This window comes from Buteo buteo, unplaced genomic scaffold, assembly GCF_964188355.1.
Source record: "Buteo buteo unplaced genomic scaffold, bButBut1.hap1.1 HAP1_SCAFFOLD_62, whole genome shotgun sequence".
Taxonomy (NCBI): Eukaryota; Metazoa; Chordata; class Aves; order Accipitriformes; family Accipitridae; genus Buteo; species Buteo buteo.
Genome location: NW_027439228.1, coordinates 396,345 through 421,845, shown reverse-complemented (window position 1 = coordinate 421,845; position 25,501 = coordinate 396,345). Strand labels below are relative to the sequence as shown.

The window sequence follows — 25,501 nt, the reverse complement described above, 5'->3', positions numbered from 1 at the left end:
GTAGGGAAAAAGAATATCTTATTGGATCAATGGGTAGATTCAGAAAAAAACCCTGCTACACAGTAGTTTATCCTGGCTGCTAGCTAGAACCGAGAAGACTGTTTTTTCCACCTGGGTCAACAGTTCCGGTGAAACATACTACCCGCCTAGGACAGCTGCATCTGAGGAACAAGAATTAGTTATCTGCAATACAAGGAATAACAATGAGTCATTTAGTGCCATGATATTCATCAGGCTGCACAGAGAAACAAGAGACAAATGCATTTGAATAACCATGTCTTGTGTTACGTTTTAACCACTTAACATTCCGTGAGAAATACCCCAAGAGCTCAAGAAGAAAGAGCAGAAAGACAGGAGACAGGTGAAAGCCTAGAGCGCCAGCTAGACGGAATGAAAGACCCTCTTCCTTCTCTGAAGCTTCAGCAAGGCTTCCTTCACCTGCTTGTTCCTCCGACTGTAAATGACGGGCTTCAAACTGGGGCTGACGAGAGTGTAGAAAAGGGAAAGAACTGTCTCCCTCCCAGAGGACTTACCGCTCCCGGGCCCCGCGTACATGAAGATGGCGTTTCCATAAAAGACACCCACCACGGTCGGGTGAGAGCCACATGTGGACAAGGTTTCGTGCCATCCTGGCACAGAGTGGATGCGCAGATCGGTGGCCGGGATGTCCAGGGAGGAAATCAGGATTAAGGCTAAAGGGAAGAGGAAGAAGCACACACAAACAGCAAAGATCAGGACTTTATTGGCAGGAGCGGCAGTGCAGGCCAGCTTTAAGACAGCAAGAATTTCACAGGAGAAGTGGACAGCCTCGCAGGGGCCACAGAAAGGCAGGTGTAAAGCCAGAGAGGCTTGCAGTGTACCAAATACGAACGCCAAAGCCCACAAAACTGTGGCAAGGGTGAGGCGCAGCCTCCAGATCATGATGAGGGCACAGCAGAGGGGACGGCAGATTGCCACGTAGCGAACATGAGACATCACGGCCAGCAGCACGCACGCTGTAAGTGCAAAGATTAAATAAAGATGGATCTGTGCCCCACACCCAGCAACGGAGAGAGTTCTGCCTTGTCCAAGGAGGCTCCTTAGCATACGGGGACATTGCTGGAGGTGTAGCAGATGTCCGCGATGGAGAGGTGGCAGAGGAAGAAGTACCTGGGGCTGTGGAGGCAGTAGTCCAGGCAGATACGCAGAAAGACAAGTGTGTTTCCCATCCGAGTGGCAGAGCAGAGGGCAGAGAAAAGGCCAAAGAGGCAGCGCTGCAGGGCTGGGGTGCTGCAGAACCCCAGGAAGACGAATTCTGTGACAGTCTTTTCATTCTGCACGCTGTGCTGGAGGTGAGGCAGCACAAACTGCGACCACGGAGATCTGGAAGCGAAGGAGCAAGGAAAAGGAAAGAAAAAGGAGAGTTTTCCTAAGAATGTTGTGTCCTTTACTCTTTACGCTGCAGCTCCCTTCTCCCTGTTTTTCCCTCTGACTCCAGTGAAAGGTGAGTACTACCCTCCCCACGCTGAGTGACGTACATCTGAATTGCAAGCTCCAATCTCCCTGCAAACTTTGAGCAGTTTGACCAATCTCGCACAACTTTGCTGCCTAGCTTGCCCTTGAAGTCTTTCTTTTCCTGGGTTGGTTTTGGCTTTTTTTTGCAGGGGGTGGGGAGGGGCAGGGTGTGGTGTCGCTGTTGGAGAAGATAAGATGATGAAGATTGCAGGTGTCGATTAAGGTGAAGCCAGAACAACTTCAAAGCAGCCGTTTTAAATTAAGTCCATATTAAAAGGAATGCACAGTTGACAGAATAATTCCAGTTTTACCATTAAACCAACCAGCATTTCCAAGCCACTGCTGTGTCCTCTTTACCTTGGTGAAATGCATTCCTATTGAATCCTGCAGTTGCTTGAGCCAACTCCCCTATCCCAGCAGGGAGGCTACTGCAGGTCCAGGAAGGTCAGGCAGAACATCACCTTGGTTCCTGCTGTGCAGCTGCTCGCCGTTACCAGTTTCGCAGGGTGCTGGTCAAGGTCCCTGGGCATCCCCTGGCACTTGTCTCCACGCAGCTCTCTGGTCTCCAAGATCTTCCGCCACTTCCAGGATACTTCCTCCAGCCAGGATCTTCACCTTTTCCTTCCTGGGTCCCCTCCTTCTCTTCAAGATCCCTTCTTCTTTCTGGGAACCCTTCTTTTTGCCACCACCTCTTCTTTCTGGAACCCCACGCCCCCAGTGTTCCCAATCTAAGTTGTCTATGGGAGCAGTACAATGCCTGATCAGCCTCCGAATTAAGGCTTCTCTCTCCTAGCTCGTTATTAACTGTAGGATTCGGGACATGCCACTTTTGCTTATTCCAGGTGTTACCCAAATTTACAACCAGCCCACGCTGGCTGCGTGTAGCGAGAAGCAGGCTTCTGCTTGACAGCTCAGAATCCAGTTTCAGACATTCACATGCACAGACCTTGCCACACACGTGCACCCAGTCACGTCTCGCCTGGTAACCTTCACAGTTTGAGCCAGTTTTTTGTCTACGGCCGGGCTTCAGAGGCAGGGCATGGCCACAGAAGCGCATTCCCCCCGTCAGTCTGTGAGGTGAGCAAGGGAGAGTCAATACTTGCCTGGTGAGCCTCATACCCAGACAAGCTGGGCGATCCCTCTCCTGCGACAGCCCTGGGAAAAGCCACAGCAGGGTGCTCCCTTGCCTCTGCCTAGGTCCCTGGGGTTCCCCTGCCTGCCATTGCTCCTTTGTCCTCCTCTGTGTTTGTGGAGATGAACCTTTAACCACACAACCTAACACCTACAACATCGGGAAAAAGAGAGGCTGCAGAGGGTCCAGCGGGGAAGGTCGCCGATGTCAAATGCTCTTTGTGAGAGGCAGCACACCCAGCTCACCTCCTTGCTCCTGAGCTGCTCTATCGGAAGCACTGCGTGCAGGACGCTCTGTTCAACAGGCTGTGTCTGTATCTGACTGCCTTGTCCTCGCTACAGCACCGTGTGCTGGGGGAATGCCACGGAGAGCAAGGAGGACGCTCTTTCCCCAGGAGCAACGGAGGGTGCTCAGCTGAGTGCTGCTGCAGGGGCCACAGTGGGGCAGGCAGGCAGGGAGGGGAAGGCAGGAACGAGGGAGCTGGGAGTCACCGGCCAGTCTGGGAGATGCCCCCCGAGAGGCTCGAGAACCCTGGAAGCACAGGACGAGCTTAGAGGAGGTTCAACGTGAGGCCCTGTGGTTAACCATCCCCTCCAGATCTGGATCTTCTCTGGTTCCCAAGTTACCGTGCAGTTTAACAGCCTGCTGCAGAGATCCTGACTGGGAGATCACTGTACCTCCAGGAGTTGGGGATCCACCTAACAGTTCACCGGAGCGGGTGCAGGTCTGTGCTGCACCGTACGTACGGCGTGGCCTTCAGGCTGTGTCCCTACACATGGCCCTTGGCCGCAGGATAAACGGAGCTGGTTGACTGTGACAGAGGAGCCTCCAGGCAGCTCCTGCTTGGTACCAGCGATTACGCCACCTGCGCGGCCCTGCCGTTATCTAAAGTGCAGCAAGAAGTCCGCGCGTGAACATCCTTTACGCATAGAGTTGTTTTCTTCTAAGAAAAGTTGTATAACACCGTGAATGACCAAAAGGAGGAACTTCTCCACAGGCAGGATCTGTACAGTGTGCCAAGGGAAAATCCATCTGGGGTCTGCCCAATGCTGCATGAACGCAGGGTCCCCAGCATCTGAAGGGACCTAAGATTTACTTGCTACCGAGATGCCTCTTCTTGCTGCCTGTATGCCTTCTTCCTGGCTACGTTGCCTCCCAAGATCTTGCCCACCCCCAGCCTACTGGGGAGGGGGGGAATGTTAGAGAGACAGCCTTGATGCTGTGCCAGCACTGCTCAGCCATGGCCAAAACACTGCTGTGTTATCAACAGCTTTCTAGCTACCAGTACAGAGCACAGCACTACGAGGGCTGCTATGGGGTAAAAGAACTCCAACTCAGCCAGACCCAATACAGAAGGAAAGTGGAGGAACAACAGAGGGGGCAGCCCAGGGACACAGAGCCCCCCCCAGGTCTCATCTGGCCGCTCCTGTGACCATACGGTGTACTCAAAATCAAATACCTGAAGTGCTCCCTTAGATGCAGTGTACAGCCAGGGGACAAGAAGGTGGCAGTTCTGCATTTTGCAGCTCCCAGGCTGATGGCAGAGCCAAAGCAAAAAAACCAAAACCAAAACCAAACCAACCAAGAGAGGTAAAACTGAAGCGCAGGGAGCAAATGCTTCTCTTTCACCTTAGGCCAACTGCTCGGACGCTCTCTATGCTGCCCTGCCACAGAGGGCATCCCTCTCGTACCAGTAAGAGACAGAAGAGTGAATTAAAGCCAGGACCCCAAACCAGACCAAAAACCCGGTCGTGATGAAGAAGAAAGTGGAGAATGCATCAAATATAACAGAAAATTATTTTGGACATTCCCAGTTTACATTTGGAAAAAAGAGGAAAAAAAAAAAAGCGGAGGAATTAGGTATTAAAAGAAGAGCACTGAATGATAAAGCAGTAGCAGTCCCTCTACCACTACAAACCCACACCCCCACACGCACACGTACGCACACAGACTTAACACCACCAAACTCCCATTGACTGTGACGTTCACCTCAGCTTGCTGGTCTAGAGACACTGAATGCCTGAAGCACACCAAGGATAACTGAAAACATCTGCATGGCTTTAATGGGAATCCTCCAACTGAAACAAAGCGCTTTCTCCCTCTGTCTGCGTTGGCACATCCCCGAGTCACGCTCTCGCTCCTCTCCTTCCAAGTCAAGATTCCTAAACGTGAAAAGCGGGAGTGGGGAAAGGCAAAGGGAAGAGAAAAAGAGGGAGAGCATCATCAGTGGAAGACCTGCCAGCTGCTGCTGATTCAGCCCTGTTTGGGGGACCACCCCAGCAGAGAGGAGCTGGTTTGCATGCCACGGTCCTCACTGCCTGTTCCCAGGGACAGGCTGTTTGCTCAGCCTTGCCGGCCAAAGCGTGGGAAAAGCGTAGGCGTGCACCGTCGCTTGCAGAGGAGCACGGACACGTTCGTGTGCAATCCTTTACCTTTTTCCTCCCTGGATTCAAAGGGTTTCTGTCTTCAAAGTGAGAGCCTTCCATACAGTCGTTTGTGACATTTCATCCAGGATAATAATCTCAGAAGGATCAGTCCTGCAATAAATATTTTACACAGCAATCCGTGATTATGGGAACTGATGCCACCAAGGGCATTAGCATCAGCAAGAGGAACAGCGGAGCCCTGAGAATCAAAGCTGCGCATAAGCATGGGAGGTTTTGCTGGATGAGGAGTTTGGGGAGGCAAGCTGGGGAGCTGCAGAGCAACAGCTCTGTGCAAAGGCTCTTGCTGGGGTTTAGCCCTGGTCCGGGTTCCTAAGCCACTGCTGGTACAGATCACGCCTGCAACTCCTCATGTGTAAGTATGAGGAACTCCAGCTACCGTAAAGGCGCTGATGATGCAAGGTTTGGGGGTCAAACGCGAGTGCTGCAGCCACTCTGCTTGGGGTCAGAGCCCTGCGATCACCTCCTGCAGCCCTGCCCCCGAATTTGATTTTCCCACCAAGCTGCCTGCTGGTTTCTGTGGGATGCCCCACAAAGAGGCAAGTGGAGAAAACTCTGCCAAACCCCTTCAAGCTAATCTTGCCGGGGGTCCTGGCGCTTGGTGGGGCTTTACCTGTCACTGCCTTGCTTTGGGATATCCATGTCACTGGTCTTCCCCACGTTCAGCTGAACTGAACTTGCAGCAGCAGCAGCTTCCATCGCCCTCCTGGACTCCTGAGGTGAAAAAGGGACAAATCACGTTCTCTGTCTTTGGTCAAAGTGGAGATAAGCTGAATGCCCAGCACAAACTTAGCAGTCTGCCCTCCCCTTCTGCCCCTTGGCAGCTATAGGTATTAGTGCAGCAGGGTAGAAACCGTTCACTCCAAAGGTTTTGGGGCAGGGGGATTGGGTGTTCAAAACACGATTATGAGCAAATCTTGCCAGCAGCAGCAGCAGCACCTTCTAATAATAATCATCGTAATGATAATGACCTTTGTGAAAAACGACTCGTTTTAAAAATTACACCTGTATTCAAGCGTTCAGCTCACTGCTACTTGAGGAAACAAAGGTTACAACGTGGGATCCAGGCTATTGGGATCTATTTCGATTGAGTGCTGATCTTCCCCCAACGTTTCCAGACAAGCTGTAAGAGAAACAGGCAACCTCACAGCCCGACGGAGATGTCCAGCCCCGAGGACCCAGCAAGCCTTACCTCTTCTTCTTCTCTGGCTTCATTTCTGGCATCGTCCAACTTCTTCTTCCTTTCTGGCATAAGGTCATCCAGAAAGCTGAGCTCGCGCTTTGAGAAGCAGAAATCCATCGCTTTCCGGACAAAGACGAGAGCCAAAACCTTCACGAATAAGAGGGAAGATGCGGTGAGCTCAGAGACGATGCCACCTCTCACTCCAACGCTGCAAACACCCCGCTGCTGAGCGGCGGCAGCTCTTACCATCATGGGAAAGATGATGGCGGCACGGGACACCTTGATGGTCCAGAGCAGGACGAGGCAGGTCAGCTGGATCACCGTGAACAAATGCACCTTTTGCAAGGGCACGTGCCGCAGGTAGATGAAATCCGGCTGGTGTTTCGCTGGCATCCAAAACAGCTTCAAGCGATCAAAGAACTGCAAAATAAAAGGGAAAGGTTGCCGCCTTGGGACTGCGGCAAGTTTCTGGCCCTCTCGAGACGTGGAGGCGGTTTGCAGCATCTCGCTTGCCGTCAGAAATCCTGGATCCCACCGCGTTCCTCCTGGGAGCAGCACCCATTTTCCCTTCGCTCCATCTATCAACCGGCTTGCCCCTGAGAGCTGCCCACCAAACGGCAACTATTCCGTGCCATTCCATTATTAGCATTTCTCGGCCCACTGAATCCCCCAGCGAGGATTTCCACCAGTGGCAGAAACTGCCTTCCCTTTGCACTGAATTCCCCCGCTTTCACGTAACCAAACACTGACCTGCCCTAAACCCTGAAACAGAGAGCGCTGAACTTGCCTGGTCCTCCCAGCCCTATATACCTCCTGTGCCTCCACCAATCTTTTTCTTACACAAAAGAGTTTCATTGCTTGCTCTGCAAGAAGTTTTTCCCATGCCACTGCTTTTTTCCCTGCTGCTACGGAGACAAAATACCAGGGAGACGACATGCTGCACGCTGTAAAAGAGTCCGTACCTGAATTCCTCTGAGCGACGACACACCCATGTAGAGAAAGACGCCATAGAGCACAGGCATTGGTATAAACTGGGGGGGAAAAGAGAAAAAAAAAAAAGAATGCAATCGTTTCTTTCTCCATATTGCATTTTCAGTATTACCACCCTCTTCCACAGGCACTGCCTAAAATTGCTTGAAGCCTTCCAGCTTCCATTCAGGCTTACAGATGGGTCAGGTTTTAACCATTAAAGATTTTGTGCGCACGAGTGAGCTAAGGCTCTGCTTTAGGCTGAACTTTGGAGTTACCTCTCCTCAGAATACTCCTATTTTCCAGAAAGGTTGGAGGAAAATAGGCGATTTCACCCGTGCTACCCTATGCCGCATTCTGTGGCGGTAGAAAAACACTTCTGCCTAATCTTGGGGCAACAGGCAAAGGCCACAGGCCTCCTTTTAGCCTAGAGACGAGATTACTTTGTGGGAGGAACGTGCAAGGAAGCCCACGGGGATGACCTCAGTGTGTTTAGCTCCTGGGAACAGCTGCTCCGGGGCATTTGGGGAGCAAATTGCAGCCAGTAAAGGGCTGCCTGTTTGAAAGAGAGCAGACGTGCTGGTCTGAATATGCTCAGCTGTAACCCATAAACATGGGCGGGCCTGAAAGACACCCGAAAATTCAAGCAGTTGCATTGCTCGCTTGCCTCGAGCACACCAAACGGGGGCCCGAAGGGCTGCAAAGCCTAACCGAGGCTGGTTCCCACCGTGGGTCAAGCCCCAAGGGTTGGGATCACCCCCTCCTCCTCCGCTCCACAACTAACTACTCAGGCCTGCAGAGAGGGGACTGTTTTTCTGTAACCTCCAACAAGCTCGCGGTTGTCGGGTGGTTTGCATTTTCCTCTCACCTTTAACACGGAAGTGAAGAAGACGGAGCAGCCCATGAGCCCAAAGATCAGCAAGCCAGTGACTCTCTGCTCTCGTATCCCCAGAAACTTGGGTTGTTCTCCTGGAGCTGAGCAGTCAGACTCTACTTTGAGGCTATTCACGTGGGTGATGGACAGGACGGTCGCAGCCACAAACCAGGGCAGCCCCATCACCGAGCACACCCCCAGCATCACGGCCACCACGAAAAGGTCCAGGTGGTACCCGCATCCTTTCTGCAGGCAGGAAAACAAGAAACAGAGCATCCCATAGCACAAGAGCAAGGATAACGTCGCAAGTCAGACTCAAACCCTGCTCGAGCACAGGTCAACTTCTTCAGAATTTAAAACAAGAAATGGAAACAAGTAAGGGTGTACGCAGGCTTTGCACAAGCACCTGGCATGAAAATCTGGCAGGAGTTCAGACACAAGGGATATGGGGAGCTTGTGCGATACATACTTCTCCAAAAAATACCCACCCACAACCCAAAACCACCAAACCGTTTTTTTCACTCACAAAGAAAATTCTACCACTTGCGAGGAAGGTGTGACTCTGAGTTATCCCTGGCAGCGCATCAAAACAATGCATTCCCCGCACCTGCTGCCGCTGCCGTTTCAAAACAAAAACGCGCTTCCATATTGCTCCAAGATTAATTTGCTCCTCCAAAAGGTTGCTCATCTGAACTGCCCTGTCACTTGCTCCCTGCATCATCGTTAATCCAGGAGAGCATCCTGCCACGCAGCCTGACCTTGTCCCAAACCAATGCCTTCAGAAAGCATCGGCAATAAGAGCTTCTCCCCAGACCTGCAGCCCAGAAGGGGCTGGGGCCGGGGTCATCTCTCGCAGGCCCTTACCTTCAGCTTGTGCTCCTTCCTGTTCACAATAACGGCACTGATCTGCTGGTCCATGAATATCAAGATGGTGCAGAGCAGAGCTGGGACGAGCGCAGCCAACACCGTCCACCAAGGGTTGGGTCCTATGGGGTTGATGAACCACCCGCGGTCGTCTCTGGTAGGCTGCAACAAAGCCCACACATCAGCATCGTCTCCCAGCCCAGGCACTCCACTGGCTTTCCTTTTCCCCTCCCTCCCCGTGTCAGAGCACCTCCCAGCCCTGGCTTCATGTCCCCCTCTCCCGTGGGCTTCAGCAGTGCCAGTCTCCTCTTTGCAAGCACCTCTAGGTACTTCTCCTGTAGGTATCTAGTTTTGGGGCCATCTTCTCGTTGCCAGGAGGAAGCAAGGCACTTGGAGGTGGAAGAGGAGATGGTCACACCACCAGCATCTCCTCCAGACTCAGCCCTGCCCTGCCCCGGCATCACCTTGTGGCACCCCCACGTGCCAAAACACCCCATTACCTTGAACGTGTGGGGGACCTGGAGCTTTGGCGATGGGATCCCAACCACAAAGTCAAGGAGCACCATGATGGCGATGGTGAGGAAAACAGCAAAGTCGCTCACCGTGGACCGTACCTGGGGCGAGAAACCAGAGGTGAAAGGGGCATGGCAAACAGGGCCGTAACGTGAGATGCAAGAGTTGCGGACATCCACAACATTCAGGCTGGTTAACCAAATCCCACCACCCCTCTGAGCACATGCAGCCTGATCCCTTGCTTAGATACTGTTGCTGTGTTTGTCCCCGTGAGATCTGGTGTCAGATAATAAAAAAAGCTTAATTAGGCGGACAAGGGTTGGTTTAAGTCAAAACCTAAAAATAATAATAATAATATTAAAAATAAGAAAAGAGATGTCTGCCACTACAGCTACACTCACAGCTACAACGGCAACAAGGCACTGAGGCATCCTTTAGTCCTCAAAAGGAACCTCCTCATTCGAATCTACTTTCCGCTTGAGCACATAATGCGCAGAAGGTAGGGAAAAAAACCCACAACCCCAACCCCCAAAACTTTGGGAAACCTGACTTCCTACTACCTGAGGAGGGGGAAAAAAAAAAAAATTAAAAAAAATCAAACCCCAAAAATCTTCAATCTGGGGCAGATCGCGAGGCAGGTGGGAAATGCTACGATGATTTTGCACTCACGGAAATGAGTGCGGGACATCCAAGCTCTTGGAGAGCTTGGCCTGCAAGGCCAACGTTTCCCAGCTTGACCATGGCGGGGCTAATACTGCTTAGTGCTCCAGGAAAGCCATTTTGGGAAACGAGTGTGGAGATGGACGCTGGCCACCATCTTCTACTTACTCTGGTTGGAAAGTAGCGGCTGGTTTTAAACTTCTTCAAGAAGCTTGACAGGGCAAAGGTGGCGAAGAAGAGGATGCAGCACCAGAGGAACACATCAGGCGTGTAGGGGCCGTCGCGTCCACAGGCAGGTCCTTGAAACTCCCCACGCAAATGCCGACATTCCTGGAGAAACAGAGCGTCAGGACACAAAGGCAGTGCACGTGCGGCAGGGAAACCTCGCGTAGCTAGGGGGTTTTGAGGATCTTGGTCCAAGATCCACGACCCTCTAACTGCTCCTGCCAATGGAGATTTATATGTAATGAGCAGCAGCAGCTGAACAAGTGACACATCGAACTATAGAGCGGAGAAACGAGATGTGAGGGGACACCATACCACGCACCCTCGGCACATCCTCTGCCTGCCATTCGAGCAATCGTGGCTAAAGAAGACACCAGAGGGGAAGGAAACACTGGAAACTCTTGGGGAGAGAGAGAGAGGGAAGAGGGAAGGAGGGCTAAAGACAACCATGGTAGGAAAGGAGGAGAAGAGACAAATCGTCCCTTCCCAGGGGAGGGCTCGCAGAACCTGGCCAAGAGGGGATGAAGGCCACCATAAGAGCCTGCCGCCCTAGGCCCGGGCTCTGCTTCCAGCCACAACAGCCTGAGAGGCTGCTCAGACATGCAAATTTATGCATGTACCTACAGACAGCACTGAACGAGAAAGCAAGGCCCAGAGTTACTAGGAACCCATTAAGGAGGCCAATTACTACCTTTCAAGCATGAACTTAAGTCCTACCTACAACTTCTACAATAATCAAACCACCCACTACTTAACCTTCCTCCCAGTCAGAAATACTGTCCGGCAACAGGCTTGAGGGGGACACTTGCTACCTACCCACAACGCTGGGGACCAGGTAGACTGGGACAAGGTGGACTCTCCTCCCGAGGACCAAGCGGTTTTAACAAACCACACGCTAGATTTAAGCAAGGACTTTTCCGAGCAGCACTAGCACAGTTTGAAGCCCATCATTCCCTGAAGGGCTCTGACTTTTGCACCATGCAAATGCCCCTGGACCCTGTGGCCGCGGCGCGAGGAAGCAGTGGCTCGGGGCACTTACGGTCACCGTGAGGTTTTCCCAGGCGATGCCAGACACGTTGATCCCGTTGCTCGCCCAGAAACGCAGCGTTTCGTTGCTGGGATGGGTCGGTGCCTCACACTTACAGCTGGGAGGAGAGAAGCCAAGACAGGGGTAAGGGAAAGGCGATGGAGGTGCAGCCCGCAGATCCTGCCAAGGGGCAGCAGCTTTCTCAGGGGGAAAAAAACCCACTAGTAGCTGGTGAGGAAGTCCAGCTTGCTGTGCATGTGCACAGGGTAGGTGTCTCGCAGGTGACTCAGCTTCTCCAGAGCCTCGTAGATGAAGATGATGCAGATGAGGGAGGCAAAGGCTTCTTCCGTGAAGCGGGTGACGTAGCACACCAAACAGCTGGCATCGGTGGCCACCAGCACTATGCACAAGAAGGCGGTCCACAGCCCAATGCACGCCCGCAGAGACAGATAGGAGAGCGTGTACTCCCTGGGAAAGCAAAATGAAACAAAGGCTGCAAAGGCCAGCAAGAGGCCCTGAGACATGCCTGCCTTCGGGGAAAACAGGGAGCAATTCTGGAGCGTGTCAAGGCTGCGGATGGGAAATGCAGTTTCCAGGTACTACTACAGAGAGCCTCGGGGCTGTGGTGCAGGGTGTAGACCCACAGGAGGAGAGGCCAATTATTTAGTTACCACTGTTGAACAAGGATCTTGTGTTAACACCTTGGAGGCTGCTTGAGGTCAGGTCCCTCTTGGGCCAGGTGGTGTTCTCCCACATCACCCTGATGCCCTGACACTGAAACCAGCTGGGTTTGCACCCAGTCACCTGCTGCCAGCAAGCTGGGGCTTAATGATAAACCTTATGGCAATAAGGGTGGTTTATCTCCCATCAAAGCCATAGCAACAAAAGGACTGTCACTAAAATCTAGCAACTACCCCTAAGAAACAGAAAAGCAAAGCAAAGCATCTTTTCTCCATCACTGCCCCCTTCTGAAGGCTCTCGCAGCACCCAGCTGCGGCAGCCAGCCTTACTTGCAGAATTTGTAGAGGATCTTCTCAAACACGAGGACGGGTCCGGTGCTGCCGAGGATGGTGAGAGGTTGGCCGGCAAAGAGGCAATACACCACGCCGGCCATGGACGCGCCCAGCAGCGACTCCATGGCACTCTGTCCGGGGAAGAGAGGCAGCCGTGAGTAAATAAATCGTTAGGGAGAAACAAAAACCAAAGCCGATTCACTGCAGCGAGGACTTTGGCCTGACTTTTATCCTCCCCCATGCCCCCCAACAGAGAGACGTGCTCACTATCTGGCCATTGGTCGCCTCCCCCAGCAGTCCCCCAAAGGTGATGACAGGGGACATGCAGGCACAGTAGAGGAAGAGGAAGGACGCCAGGCACTGCAGGCTCAGACCATCCCGGAAGTCGCTCCAGAACCACGGGGCTTTCCGCTTCACGTCCAGGGTCAAACCTCCAAAGAGCCTGCAGGAAGGAAAAAGAAGAGAGTCTGTTCTCTTGGAGGAACACGGTGACTTTGCTTTGCTGCAGAAGGGCAATCAGAAGCACGGAGTCACTTTCGTGGCTAAAAAGAAGCACTCTCCTTCCTCCCAAATCAAGGAAACCTGCGTGCAATGGTGATGGCTGGGGCTGAGCCCAGCTGCCCAGATCTCCCCCCTGCCCAGCCCAGGGGACCAAGCTGGCAATGCGGAGCCCCTTCGTTGAACCAGCTAACCCCAAAGACCTGCTAGAAGGGAGGGTGCATGCTCAGATTTGAGAAGCAAACAGAAAAAAAACCCAAACTATTAAAGCTCCCACCTTCCCGTCCGCTGCAGTTCAGGGCCACTGTGTTTCTCCAGCGTGCTGTGAGAAGCACTGTCGTCAAGAGCTCCTGGCATCTTCCTTTTTTCCTGTTAAAATGGAAGTAAGATAAAGCTATGGACTTGTAACCGCTGGCTTGTTTTGCTTCTGGTCTGGCTCTGTGACTGTGTCAGAGTGGGACCTTGTGAATTTGGGCCCCTGAACAGCATCCCCAGCCGTCCCGCCCGTCCCCCTCGCGCCTCCCACCTGCGAAGGGACGTTTTTCGGGGGCTCGATTCGGATCGATGGATCCCACTCTCCTGGCGGCAAGACCGTGACCTGATCCAGAAACTCGTCGATGCCAGCCACGAGGTCAGCCCCGTTCTTGGCTTTATAGGCAACGTCACGGAAAACCTGCCAAGAGAAGACAACCTGGTGAGAGGACAACCCAGCTCGGAGGTCCTAACCAGTGCAATAAGCTCTTGACTAAACGCAAGGCTTTTTCCCCAAAATTTCCTGCTGGAAAGGGCAGGAAATACTCCCCCAAAAGGAAAAATCTGTGCGTCAGGGCATTTGTAATCATCTCCCCCACGAGGCCCCCGTCCCCCATGGCACACCATACCCTTCTGCTTAAAGAGCAAGAGAAGTTTGACTGGCCCTGGCAATGCCACCACTGGCGACAGCGTGCTGGGGACCCCGGCAAGAAGGATGAGGTGCAGGATGCACCCCGGGTGGGATTTCAGCCTCCAGGATGTGGGGTGATGCAAATCTGCGTGTTCGCTTCGGGGTGAGAAAGAGGGCTGGGCTATTTGGAGAGCTGCGGGCAGCTGGGACAGCAAATCCTCTTCCTCACTACTTCAGAGACAGGGAGAGCTGAAGAAAGGCAAAAATGACCCGGAGCTATCTCATCTTGTCGCACCTCATCTGTCATGATAGTGGCCATGGACCTGCCGATCTCATGGTACTGATGGGCTTTTCCTTCTGGTCCAAGCAAAACAAACAGGAACCTGGGCAAGAAAAACAAAATGAGAGAGAGAAGAAGGTGTCCTTGCTCCAAGAGCACCCAAGGAAAGCCCTGGCAGCTCCCAGCCCGGAGCGTGGCTCAAGACGGGACACGTAGGCTCAGCGACGCCACGATGAATTTGAAATTCTTCAAAACCGACGGCAAATTTCATTTGGGGGCCAACTTTCATTACAATTGGCCGATGGGTTTAAAAGCTACAGCAGGGAATGGAGAAATGAAGGCGAGGAGATGCGGGTGGGGGAAACGTGCTTGCTCCCCCTCCCACTCGCCTTGTTCCCTTGGGACACCAAACTGATGCCTGCAACTCGATCTTTGGTTGGGTGTCTTTTTTACGGAAAAAATTTGCGCTTCTCATTCGCACCTTGTTGGGATGGGAACTTCCGTCATGCCCGAGAGGAGGACAGCCGGGCTCAGGCGGACAAATGCCACGATGGGCTGGTGAAGGAAATCCAGCTCTCCTACGAGCACGTTGGATGCTTCAGCCCCGGTGGGAATTTTCTTCATGAAGTGCAGCTCCGCCTGGGCACGACAAGCGATTTTCAGGCAATTACCCCAAAAGCAAAGCCCACAGCGCTCTGCAGCACACTCTCCAGCCAAGTTTGCAAGAGCAAATCTGGCCCTAAAGGCGTGAGAAAGCTACGAGTGTCTCACCTTGCTTAAATCCGTTGCTCTGCTCTCAGGGTTCACCCCATCTTTAGCTTCTGCAGCGGTGGGAGAAGGACAAGAGGTGATTGTTTGGGCTGGTAGGAAAAAGAAAGACACTCAGAAAGATGGACGAGGAGCAACTGGGACGCTTCTCCTTTGCCCGGACAAGTCTAATGGGGCCACAGCCCTGCAGAAAGCCTCACCTGGCTTGTAGAGGAGGTGCAGGTCTGACTGCCTCTTGCTCACATCAGCAAACGAGCAGACAGCGGGCAGAAGGTTGGTTGTCTTCTCGTTCTGATGGTGGTGCTTCCTCAAAAGGACTTCTCGAACTTGCGCCCGCACGTGCTCGTCAAACTCCGTGGACTGTTCTTGCTGGGCCAGGATCGTATCTGAGGATGGCAAAGGGAAACAAAGCCATCAGAGCAGAAACCCCAACAAGTCCCGACCCCCAAAGCCCCCAGGGAAGGCTGTGCCACACAGGCTGCACCCTAATGCCGGCTCAGCCTTGCATAGCAAGGCCTTTTAATAATGTTCAGCCTTTGCAGCCAAAACGAGAATTTTCTTCTGCTAAGAAACATGGCATCCAAGTGCTTATTCATCATTCCGCTAAGATAAATATTTCCCATTCTAAATGACGCAATTTTCTTGCCCGACCTGGCCTTTCTGACTCTACACGTTCACCCAAATTATAAGCGATCTATAGCACAGACGCTCCCAGAGCTTCCCGTGCTGATCGAGTGCAATTTGCCGAGCCCAGGGAGAAACGTGCTAAGAACGGCTCCGACTTCTCCAGCCCTTGAAAGGGCTGAATGGAGACCTGCCGCCAGCCAAAGATAACTTCTCCAAAGCGGCTTTTGCAATTAACTTCAAGTATCTTCCCCACAGAAATACACTGCTTGGTCATCGCCAGATAAACTCTGCCTTAAAACTCTTACATGCTGGATCTTAAGGCAAAAGCAAAAAAAAGAATGCGAGGAAACAGCTTGTAAGAAATAGTTCCTTTAAGGAGGTTCAGCTCTTACGCAGACTCTGTATTTCTAAGAGCAGCCTGCTAAGCCCTGACACACGCTCCTTTTTGGCTGCAGAATATTCTCTAGTGGCTTCTCCAACCCCACAAACTGCTTTCAAAAGGACCCCGCATTGGAATAAAAAAACGGTGCGACTGTTGCATGCCCAGTCTACATCCAAAAACAGCTCATGAGAAAAACACAGTGGCACTTCTGGAAAAGGACGTGCCATTGGGGCAGGGTTTGATTTGGGAGTGAAGAGCACCGTGGCGAGCTGAGCTCGGCCGTTCCCGGAGGGATGCAGCGCCCATGGTACCTGCAATCTCTTCGATGCTGTTGGCACAAATGTCCAGCAGCACCGACCCGTTGCTGATGCAGCTCCTCAGCTCGGAGAGGCTGTGCAAGGACAGCGTGCCAACGTAGGGCTTGCTCCAGCGCTCGCCGCCATCTTCCACGTCCTCCTCAAACTTCAGCCACCTGCGGACATCGGGTGCGATCAGCCCCATTGCAAGAAAACAGCCCCAGCTCTGCAACCCCTTTGACAGAGCCACGGGGTGGCAAGAGGAGAAGGCTCCTCGTGCCGCCACCTGCAGCTGCAAAAGCTTCGCATCCTGGAGAGGAGAAAGCAGAGCCCACGGGCGCTGCCGGTGCAGGGACTCCTCTCCCACCGCAGCCAAGCAGCAGGGATTTACCTTGCCGTTTCCTTCCACTCGCCATCTCGGCCCTCTTTTACACAGATCTCATCCAGCTCGGAGAACAAGTGGTGAGGGAGGTGCTGCTCATCCTCCTTGCTCCTGAGAATGAACTGCACCCGCTGGGACGGGGAGCCTGGGGGCAGAAGGCAAAGACCCATCCCGTTACCGCGCCTGAACACAGCTCGTCACGCTCACGTGCAAAGTGGCCATCAGCACCAGTGCAGCCATAAACACTGGGCTGGCCCCTCTCTTCTGCGTCTGTCTGGGCTTGCACAGAGCCGTGGAGAAGGAGAAGCATCTAGTCCACCTCTGCATGAGGATGGGCTGCTTTCCTTCCCCACATTGCCATTTTTAAAGCCAGGATCCCTCTAAGGAAGACGAGCCTAAACCCATTATGCATTTAACTGCATTAAAAAAAACACAAACAAAAAAAAACAACAAAAAAAAAGAAAACTTGGGAAAAAGAGGGTGTTGCTCAATACGGCCACTTTCCCTCGGAAAAACAGCAACTCACTCAAACTAGCCACGGGGACCTGCTTGCAGAAGGCCCCAGCGCCCACGTTGCCCCCAGGAGTTTAGCGAATGCCGCGGTGGGACTTACAGTGGTAGCCCTGCTCCATCGGGGCAGAGTCCTTCTCCCGTTCCCCTTCCCGATGCTTCTGGCTGTGGCGTCGGTGATGCCGGTGGCTCTGCCTAACCAGTGGCATCCGCGCGCCCACGTACAGGGTCCGGTGGCCTGCGAAAAAGCAGCGGTTTTTGCAGCACTCTCGGCATTGCGGCAATGGTTGAGGTGGCCGGTGCCTTGCTAAGCCACGGTTATATATCCCAGGAGCAACGCCAGCTTCCCTGAATGTTATTTTCACTGGACCTCCTTTTTTCCAAGCCTATTTTACTCGAGCTTTGCAACAACACAGCAACAACAAGTGTTGGCTCTGGGTCATCTAAAAGTGCCCCCAAAGTATTGGACCTCTTCTCAAATTCCAGCTTCGGCTGGACAACACTCAGACTTGCTCATTAAGCAGCAACACAAGCTAATTATTTTCAAAATCTCTGTATGGCACGAGGCGACAAGAGACGATCAAATCAGTCCCATCGTAATGAACTCCAGAACAAAAAAAGAAAATCACAGCCCCGCGTCTGCAGCCCTGAAATGATTCTCCTGACATCTCCAAGCCAGGAGCAGCCTCTGCGAGAAAAAAAGCCGTGAATTATCGAGCCCCGTGGCTACAGCTCACACCATGGCCTCCCAGGGGGCTTTTTCCCTCCATTTAAAAAGCCATAATAGTAAAAAACGTGACAATAACTGTGCTGCTTCATTGAGAAGCGCGGCACGTTTTGCTGCACATGATGTGACACCCAACAAGGCACACAGGAGAGACTTTGTGCAATGGGAAAACGCGCTGGGCTGGTGGCTCCTCTACCAGGATCTCAGCAGAGACTCACCTTCCAACTCCTCCTCCTCATAGCGAACACTGACAGTGTTGCTCCTTCTTCCCCGGTCAATCACTGCCTCCTCGTCATGTCTCTGTTTAGCAACGACAAGAAGGGAAAAGTTGGGGCTGGGGGTGGAGAGCTCCCTTACGTCCTCCCAGCCATCACCCACCCCTGCGTCCACGCGAGTCCACGAGCCATCACGCCTCTACGTGCCGCCTCCTCCTCCTTCAGGCACAGCCCTAAAACCACGGACTTGTAGGAGGTTTTCCTTCCCATACGCAAATAAAACAGCCCATAACATCACCTCTACTGTATACCACGAGAGTCTGGACGTCTTTAATACAGCAGGAGAGGGATGAGTGTTTCAGACCAAAAAAACCCACCTCCTGCTTTGTTCTTGAGGTTCCTGTCTAAAAAAGTGATTTCCAAACTGGAAAAAAAACAACCCCAACCCACAAAACTGCACTTTTGAGCCCCGGCCGTGCTACCTGTAACTCTTCCAGAAGTGTCATTTTGTAACCCCCGTTTGGGTTCATCCTCACGTCAGTCACTGGGTTTCGGGGACAACTGAACCTCCAGGTCAGTCAGGGGGCCCGATTCCCCAGGGACTGATGGAGTAGCCCTCACGGGAGGAGCTAAGTGGCACCCAGTGTGCACCAACTCCAGAGACACAATAGGGACCATTGTGAAATCACAAGCTATGATGCGGATCCAGGCAGCTACTTAAAGCCATGCACCCCTAGAGCCTTCCCGCTTGGAAAACTTAGTGCCTGGGGAGAAGCCAGCTCTGCTTGGAGCAAAAACTCTCCAGAACAGAGAAACTTCCTGCATGAGAGGTGTCAGGCTCAAAAGTGTGCAGAAGGAAAACCCTTCACAGGCTCGTTCACCCTCCTGAGAAGCAAAGCCCACTAGCAGCATCATGTTTTCTCTCTTTTTCTTTCTAACAGTAGAGCTGAAGCTCTAGCATCCTGAGGATAACAGGAGGCACAAATACGGTAGGGAAAAAGAATATCTTATTGGATCAATGGGTAGATTCAGAAAAAAACCCTGCTACACAGTAGTTTATCCTGGCTGCTAGCTAGAACCGAGAAGACTGTTTTTTCCACCTGGGTCAACAGTTCCGGTGAAACATACTACCCGCCTAGGACAGCTGCATCTGAGGAACAAGAATTAGTTATCTGCAATACAAGGAATAACAATGAGTCATTTAGTGCCATGATATTCATCAGGCTGCACAGAGAAACAAGAGACAAATGCATTTGAATAACCATGTCTTGTGTTACGTTTTAACCACTTAACATTCCGTGAGAAATAGCCCAAGAGCTCAAGAAGAAAGAGCAGCAAGGCAGGAGACAGGTGAAAGCCTAGAGCGCCAGCTAGACGGAATGAAAGACCCTTCCAGCAACAACAGCCTGAGAGGCTGCTCAGACATGCAAATTTATGCATGTACCTACAGACAGCACTGAATGAGAAAGCAAGGCCTGGGGGGATCATTTCCCCTCTGCTCAGGGCTGCTGGGGCCAGTCTGTGTGCTCTGTCCAGACTGGGCTCCCCAGGACAAGACTGGGACTCACTGGGGCGAGCCCAGCAAAGGGCCACAAAGGTGACGAAGGGACTGGAGCACTTTTCATATGCGGAGAGGCTGGGAGAGCTGGGACCCTTCAGCCTGGAGAAGGCTCAGGGAGCTCTTATCCATGTACATCTGATGGGAGGGAATGAAGAAGAGGGAACCGGGCTCTTCTCAGCAGCGCCTTCTGGCAGGACAAGAGGCAAAGCGCACAAACTGCAAAACATGAAATTAAAGCTGAACACAAGAAAAACTTTCTGACTGCAACTGTGGTCGAGCACTGCAACCGGTTGCCCACAGAAGTTGTGGTGTCTCCACCCTTGGAGTCCACTCAAAACCTGAGGGGACACGTCCTGGGCAACCTGCTCTGGGTGACCCTGCTTGAGCAGGAGGGCTTGGACTTGATGATATCAAAGGTCCCGAAAACCTCAACGGTTCTGTGAAAGCCACAGACAGAGATCTCTGCCTCAAGCCGAGAGGCAGCAGTCATCAGCCGACTCAGAGGAGCAGGCTGGGAGGCAGCTAGAAAACTCTTCCCAGTTCCTCCCTTGTCATCCCTGCCTCAGGTGTGCAAGCCAGTGCACCGCTTTGTTGAGCCGCCCAGTTCTCATCCCGCTGTGATTCTGCAGGTAACGTTAACACAAAGGAGTGAGAGGGGAAGAGCTTTAGTTAACGGCATGGGAACCTGAAAGCACAGGACAACTTTTCCCCAAACGTGGGCAATGCTGCTTAGATTCTGTCACCTAGGGAAGAGAAGGAAGACGACAAATGGGCCAAAGGGTTACACAGGAATGAAATACGAGGAAGGTGCAAGAGACATCAAAAACATCGATATGTGCCCCAGAAGACTATTTTGTAGTCAACTGACCTGCCCACACCCGACTGTGGGCATGAGGCCTCCGCTCCGACTTCCACTCTTCTCCTCTTCACCATTTCTTCCACTGCAGCACTATCTGACACTTCTTTTCTTCTCTTGACCTTCAAAACATTGCAAACTTGGTATTGATAAAATTTGATTTTGACTTTTCTATTTTAGAACAAAAGTCAGACTTAATATACATCTGTGTTTCGCAACATTGTCCAGGCTTATACAACAAAAACCAAAAAATGACTCAGGAATAAAAGATTAGCTGCCTTATTCAAACAGAAGGTAAGCACTGAGAGGCCATCCAGAGAATTATGCTCAACAGTTTTAAAGAAGAACTACTGCTTCCCAGGACATCCTATTGGCTCCATTTTTAGAGGAGGGCCTAGGAACATCATTAGCAGGAACGTAATGCTAGCAGAGAGAGCGGGATTTCCTCAGGGGGAATTTGGACAGGACACCTTCACTAATTCACTCCATCTTCAGACACTTACCTGTATTGAAAACAAACCCAACCTGAGATCTCACTAAACAACTACTTTCCAAAGAAGCTTAACTTGGTTGTTTTCGACACATGCAGCACTTAGGAAACTACTTCATTATTCAGCACTATTGACCTCATACAGACTCTCACAGCGAAGAAACCATTTGACAGCTCAGCTCAGACTTGGCGAAAACACATTTAACTGAAGCCAGCACGGCTCTCACGTCCTCAGGCAGGACTTCATTCAAAGTCCGCTGGAATTGACAGGAAGGTTTCCCTCAACTTGGATGGTTCTAGGTGAGAATTCACTCCCACCTTACACTGCCTGACTGACACCCAGAAACAGGACAACTACAGCATTGCCTAGATATATCTTCTGCTTCTCCAGACTACTTGGAATATCACTTTTTTTTAAAAAAAAAACAACACACAAAAGAGAACCACACACGCAACTTAAAAGCTCATCACTGCCCTTGTTTACTTCTTTACCTGTAACAGAGGTATTGTAAAATCTGGTGAATATTTGGTGACTGGACTTTCTTTAACCAACTTTATAGTACTTTTTTGCATTGCACCACACGTCCTGAGAACAAGATAAATGACTTAGAAACAATGCTGGACTTGCATATGATATCTTGAAACCGAAGAACTGCAAATACAGCTCTTTCAGAATTCCTGGCTGTGAATAACACAAGCCAGTGGGATGGGGACAATTGCTTTGGACTACTTGTCCATTTGATAAGGGAGACCAGAATATCTACTAAGTGCTCACAAGACAGACCAGCAGCAGCCTTTCCCAGGGACCAATCATCAGAACAGGAAACAGTAAGAAAAAAACCTCAGTTTTCACAACAGAGGAGGTTCAATGCAGAGTCCCACAGAGGTCTCAGCTGGGGCCTGAGGCTCTTCAGGGAATTCATAGAAAACCTGGAAAATGAGACACTAGGGAGGTGACAACATTTGCTAATTATACAAAAGACATTATTACCATTATTACTATCATTATTTAGAAAAACAAATGCATTCTTTCTTTAGGAAAACAGAAACAAAGAGCGTGAAATTCAACGTCAACAAATGTAGTCAAGCATAAGGAAGAAAAACACATGTTCCATATATATATGTGCTGGCTCCAGCCTAGTTACCGACATTCAAGAATGAAGGCTGGGAGCCACTGGGCATTGCTTCATAAAAATACTAGCTGAAGAGTCAGCAGTGGGTGAAAAGGCAAAGAGAAATTCCAGACATTTTCAAAAAAAGCAATACAGGACAAAAGAGAACACATTGCTATGCTCTATTTCAAATCCATGGTACAGCCATACCGCACGCAGTTTTGCTCCCTCTCATTCAAAGACACAGTGGAGGAAGGGAAAGGGAAAAGCAAGACATAGATCATAGATGTTTCCAGACATTATCCAAACATAACCATAGTGAATTACCACAAGATACGCCGTGCTGAAATAGAGCCGAGTTCTAGATACATCGTGCAAATGTAGGGATAAGGCACGAGGTGGACATTCTCATGTTTGAATCTCATCTTCGATACTCTCTCCCATTTACTGACATCTGAGAACAACAATAAGACTTAAGAACATAGCACTAACATTTCAAAGGAGCAGGAGTCCTCTTGTAAAGCTTCAAAAGTCATACCACACTGAACGTATATGCAGAAGGGAGCACCTACAATCTGTCCGTATGAACTTGGTGAAAAAGCGCTAGTAACACATTACAAGAAACACTCACCCAGGTGACACTCTCCCATCAGTTGCTTGCATTAATAGCATTGTGTTTCCTTAACTGTATCTGGCTTCAGTCCTGACATCTTCCCGCAAGAAACAACATGCCAGGCGCTCCCAACCCTGTGAATAAAACCTCATCAGCTTTCCTAACTAAAAAGTAATTTTTTTAAAAACTGAAAAGGACTAGGATTCACAGGAGTAGCGTCATTACATTCACTTCACAGTTCAAAATGGGAGGACAAAAGATAATTGACATGACAAACGCCACAGTTACAGACGTTCCTTCCTGGGGGTGCAGTTCGCACACCTAGGAGCTCATGCGTGCAAGAATGGGTGACGCCAGGCAGCAGTCTCCTTACGTGCCTCTGATCTCAGGAAGAAACAGGTAACATGAATACTTTTACTCCATTTGCTAGCAGAAACTAACATCCTGAGGACCAGAGATGGAGCCCAAGATTTGCCTAGATGAAACGCTGACGCAATCAGTTCCTTTAAGGGATGAAATTGTTTGTTTGAGTTTGGCTTCAAGGACTCCCACAGCTGGTGATTAACTAAGAGGTATGCTACAGCGAGGAGCCCGACACACAGATTGCAGGACAACTCATCACGCCAGGCCTCTGAGCTTGCAGTTCTCCGCAGGGCCCGGTGCTGGCTGAGCAGGTGGATGGACTTCCCAGTTCTAGAAATACAAGCTCGGGAATCAAACCCTCCTCAAGCACGCAGGCAAAACTGGCTGCGCTTTAGCGAAGCAAACCAACAACAAGGCTTCGTTTGTTTGGGTGCCTCCTCTCTGACAATGCTCTGGGCTACTTTCTCTTCCTGGCAGTAAGAGGAATAAGTTGCTCTCATACATACCAGCTTCTGACAGGGAAAGAGGATGATCTCGTTCTTGCCTGCTAGGACCAGGGGTGGCAATAACGCAGTCTGCCGAGACTGGAAGGGAATGCCTTGGAGGCGGAAACACGTGGGTGTTCATTACTCCTGGGCACTCGGAATCACGGGAGGTGATGATGTCAAAGGGCCTGATCCGATTCACAAACTGACACACCTTAGGACTGAAAAGGCTTCTCCTTCAACTAACTTACTTTTCTCTGCAACAACAGCCTCAGGAGAGTAACTTCTTCTTAACCCTTTACACTACAGCAACTACAATGTTTAATCCTAATGTACCTTACAAGAAAACTACTGCGGTCTTCTCTACTAGTGGGCCAACACTGCTGCGCCTGTAAGGAGCGCTTTACGTTTTATTAACCTTTTGAAACAACGCACTAGCTTTCCTTGCAATCGCATTACGTGGGCTTCCTGGGACTTTACATATACACGTTTGTTTTCTCTGGCTAAATCAGATTTGGAACGCAGGGGTGGCCATCTGAAAACACTGCAAAACATTCTTTTTACATACATCAGTTCTCTGGTGAAGGCAACAACTGAGGAGGATCTTCAGCTAGTGTAAAACTGCAAAGCTCAAAGGACTCGTACTCCAGCTAAAGATCTGCGCACTACTAGGCAGGAATGTCAAATTAAGCAATGCCCAACAGATACAAGTCATTGGATCTTTTCTTTTACAAGTAGGAAAGAAAGGGTACACAGAAAGATAGTGAAGTGGTCTGTAGAAAATGGATGTAAATCATCAAGATTTCCGAGGATTACTCGAATTGCTTCCTGGAGAGGCCAAAATAAGAAAGGAAGGAAGAATATTAACAAGATAGCCACAATTCCACTGTCAAGTACAGTTTTCAGGCTTGGGAAAAAAATAACATTGCAGTTTGCAGGAGTCATGGAAGAGCAGGTTCCAGATATTTTGCTTTTCCTCTTCCCCTTCTTCCCCCTGCTCCCTCCCATCACCTCAGAGCATGCTGCCCTAACAGATTCACAGAAACTGAAGTGAATGAATATCTTAACCCTGAATTAACATGGAAGCATTACTATGGAGAGTGGAGGTGTGCTTTTAAATTTAAGAAGTTCTACATTTAAGAAGCCTCCTCCTTGCCAGCACAACACATGCACTATTGACCTGTTTCAAAAATAAACATATTCCCCTTTTTCGGAATATTGACCCAATTCAGTTACAAAGGAACTGTAATTCAGCTCCAACAAACTCCTGCTTTATAAAGGGGAAACTTTTTCTAGGAATACCTTTCAGTATTTTCAAAAGTGAAAAAGAAAAAAAAAAAAGAACCAATAATTTTCTGTATCAGTTAAGATCAGCACACTTTCTTCAATACTATTTACAATGCTACTACTGTACTCTGAAGATTTGTTTAAACTTAACTAACAGGAGCATTTTTAAGCAGGCAGTATATTGGTCTCATTTCCTCGGGAATGGCAGGGGCTTTCTTCTGTCTCAGGAAGAAGATGACAACAACAGAACTCATCAGCTGTCACCAAGCTTGGCCACAAAGTAATGGCGTCATTAAAAGAACGTCCCCTGGCTCCCACAGCTATGAGGAAAGCACATGCAATTGAGCATTAGATTAGCTGCTATCAAGCTAGCTCACCAGTACTGCCACAGCTCCTGAAAAACTAGGAGGGTCTGACAGCTAGTCAAGCCTGAGAAGTTCAAAGCAGTGGTCAGGTCTGGGGCTGAGAGCGAAACCACGGGAAAGTGCTACTGCAGAACGAATCTGAACAGGAACCAGCAAGGCACGGAGTGCAACGAGCTCCACAAATAGGAGTTTTCATTTGTCCAATTTCAACAGGCAGTAGCTTCTTTGAAGTATTTCTGATAAAAGCATTACTCGCGCTCATGCTGCCTGTTGATGACACTTTTCATTTACGTCATTTTTTTCACCCTCGTACTCTCTAGAGAAGTTCCCCATTACTCGCACTTGAAATGCTGCATTTGACAAAACGTCCTCCGTCCCATAACAAACAAAAGATTTGCTCAGC

The 25,501-nt window shown here is 50.6% G+C and overlaps 2 protein-coding genes and 1 pseudogene across 2 annotated transcripts in view; 1 reads left to right on the top strand and 2 right to left on the bottom strand.

The window, feature by feature from the left end:
• LOC142027846 (uncharacterized) overlaps positions 1-25,501 on the top strand; it is a 327,572-nt gene that overhangs the window by 84,010 nt on the left and 218,061 nt on the right. The gene's annotated exons all lie outside the window — the stretch shown is intronic.
• Positions 382-1,269, bottom strand: LOC142027831 (olfactory receptor 2A2-like; annotated as a pseudogene).
• Positions 4,970-25,431, bottom strand: LOC142027836 (electroneutral sodium bicarbonate exchanger 1-like). Its single transcript, XM_075022038.1, has 22 exons — positions 25,390-25,431; positions 19,909-19,989; positions 16,524-16,645; positions 16,035-16,308; positions 15,708-15,768; positions 15,028-15,213; positions 14,867-14,919; positions 14,541-14,815; positions 14,075-14,162; positions 13,299-13,569; positions 12,666-12,910; positions 12,396-12,529; positions 11,625-11,853; positions 11,398-11,565; positions 10,302-10,634; positions 9,461-9,574; positions 8,961-9,122; positions 8,091-8,342; positions 7,216-7,284; positions 6,500-6,673; positions 6,303-6,400; positions 4,970-5,090 (listed from the first exon to the last, which is right to left on the bottom strand). The coding sequence occupies exons 1-22, from the start codon at positions 25,429-25,431 to the stop codon at positions 4,970-4,972; spliced, it is 3,552 nt and encodes a 1,183-aa protein (XP_074878139.1).

Excerpts from the sequence above, each read along its gene's own strand:
- LOC142027836 (XM_075022038.1), bottom strand. The coding sequence starts at position 25,431 with ATGGGGAACTTCTCTAGAGAGTACGAGGGTGAAAAAAATGAC. Across the intron at positions 16,646-19,908 it reads GTCCAAGCCCTCCTGCTCAA|CGGGTGCAGTTCATTCTCAG; the intron begins GCAGGGTCACCC and ends TCCCCGTCCCAG. Across the intron at positions 16,309-16,523 it reads GAGTGGAAGGAAACGGCAAG|GTGGCTGAAGTTTGAGGAGG; the intron begins GTAAATCCCTGC and ends CGATGTCCGCAG.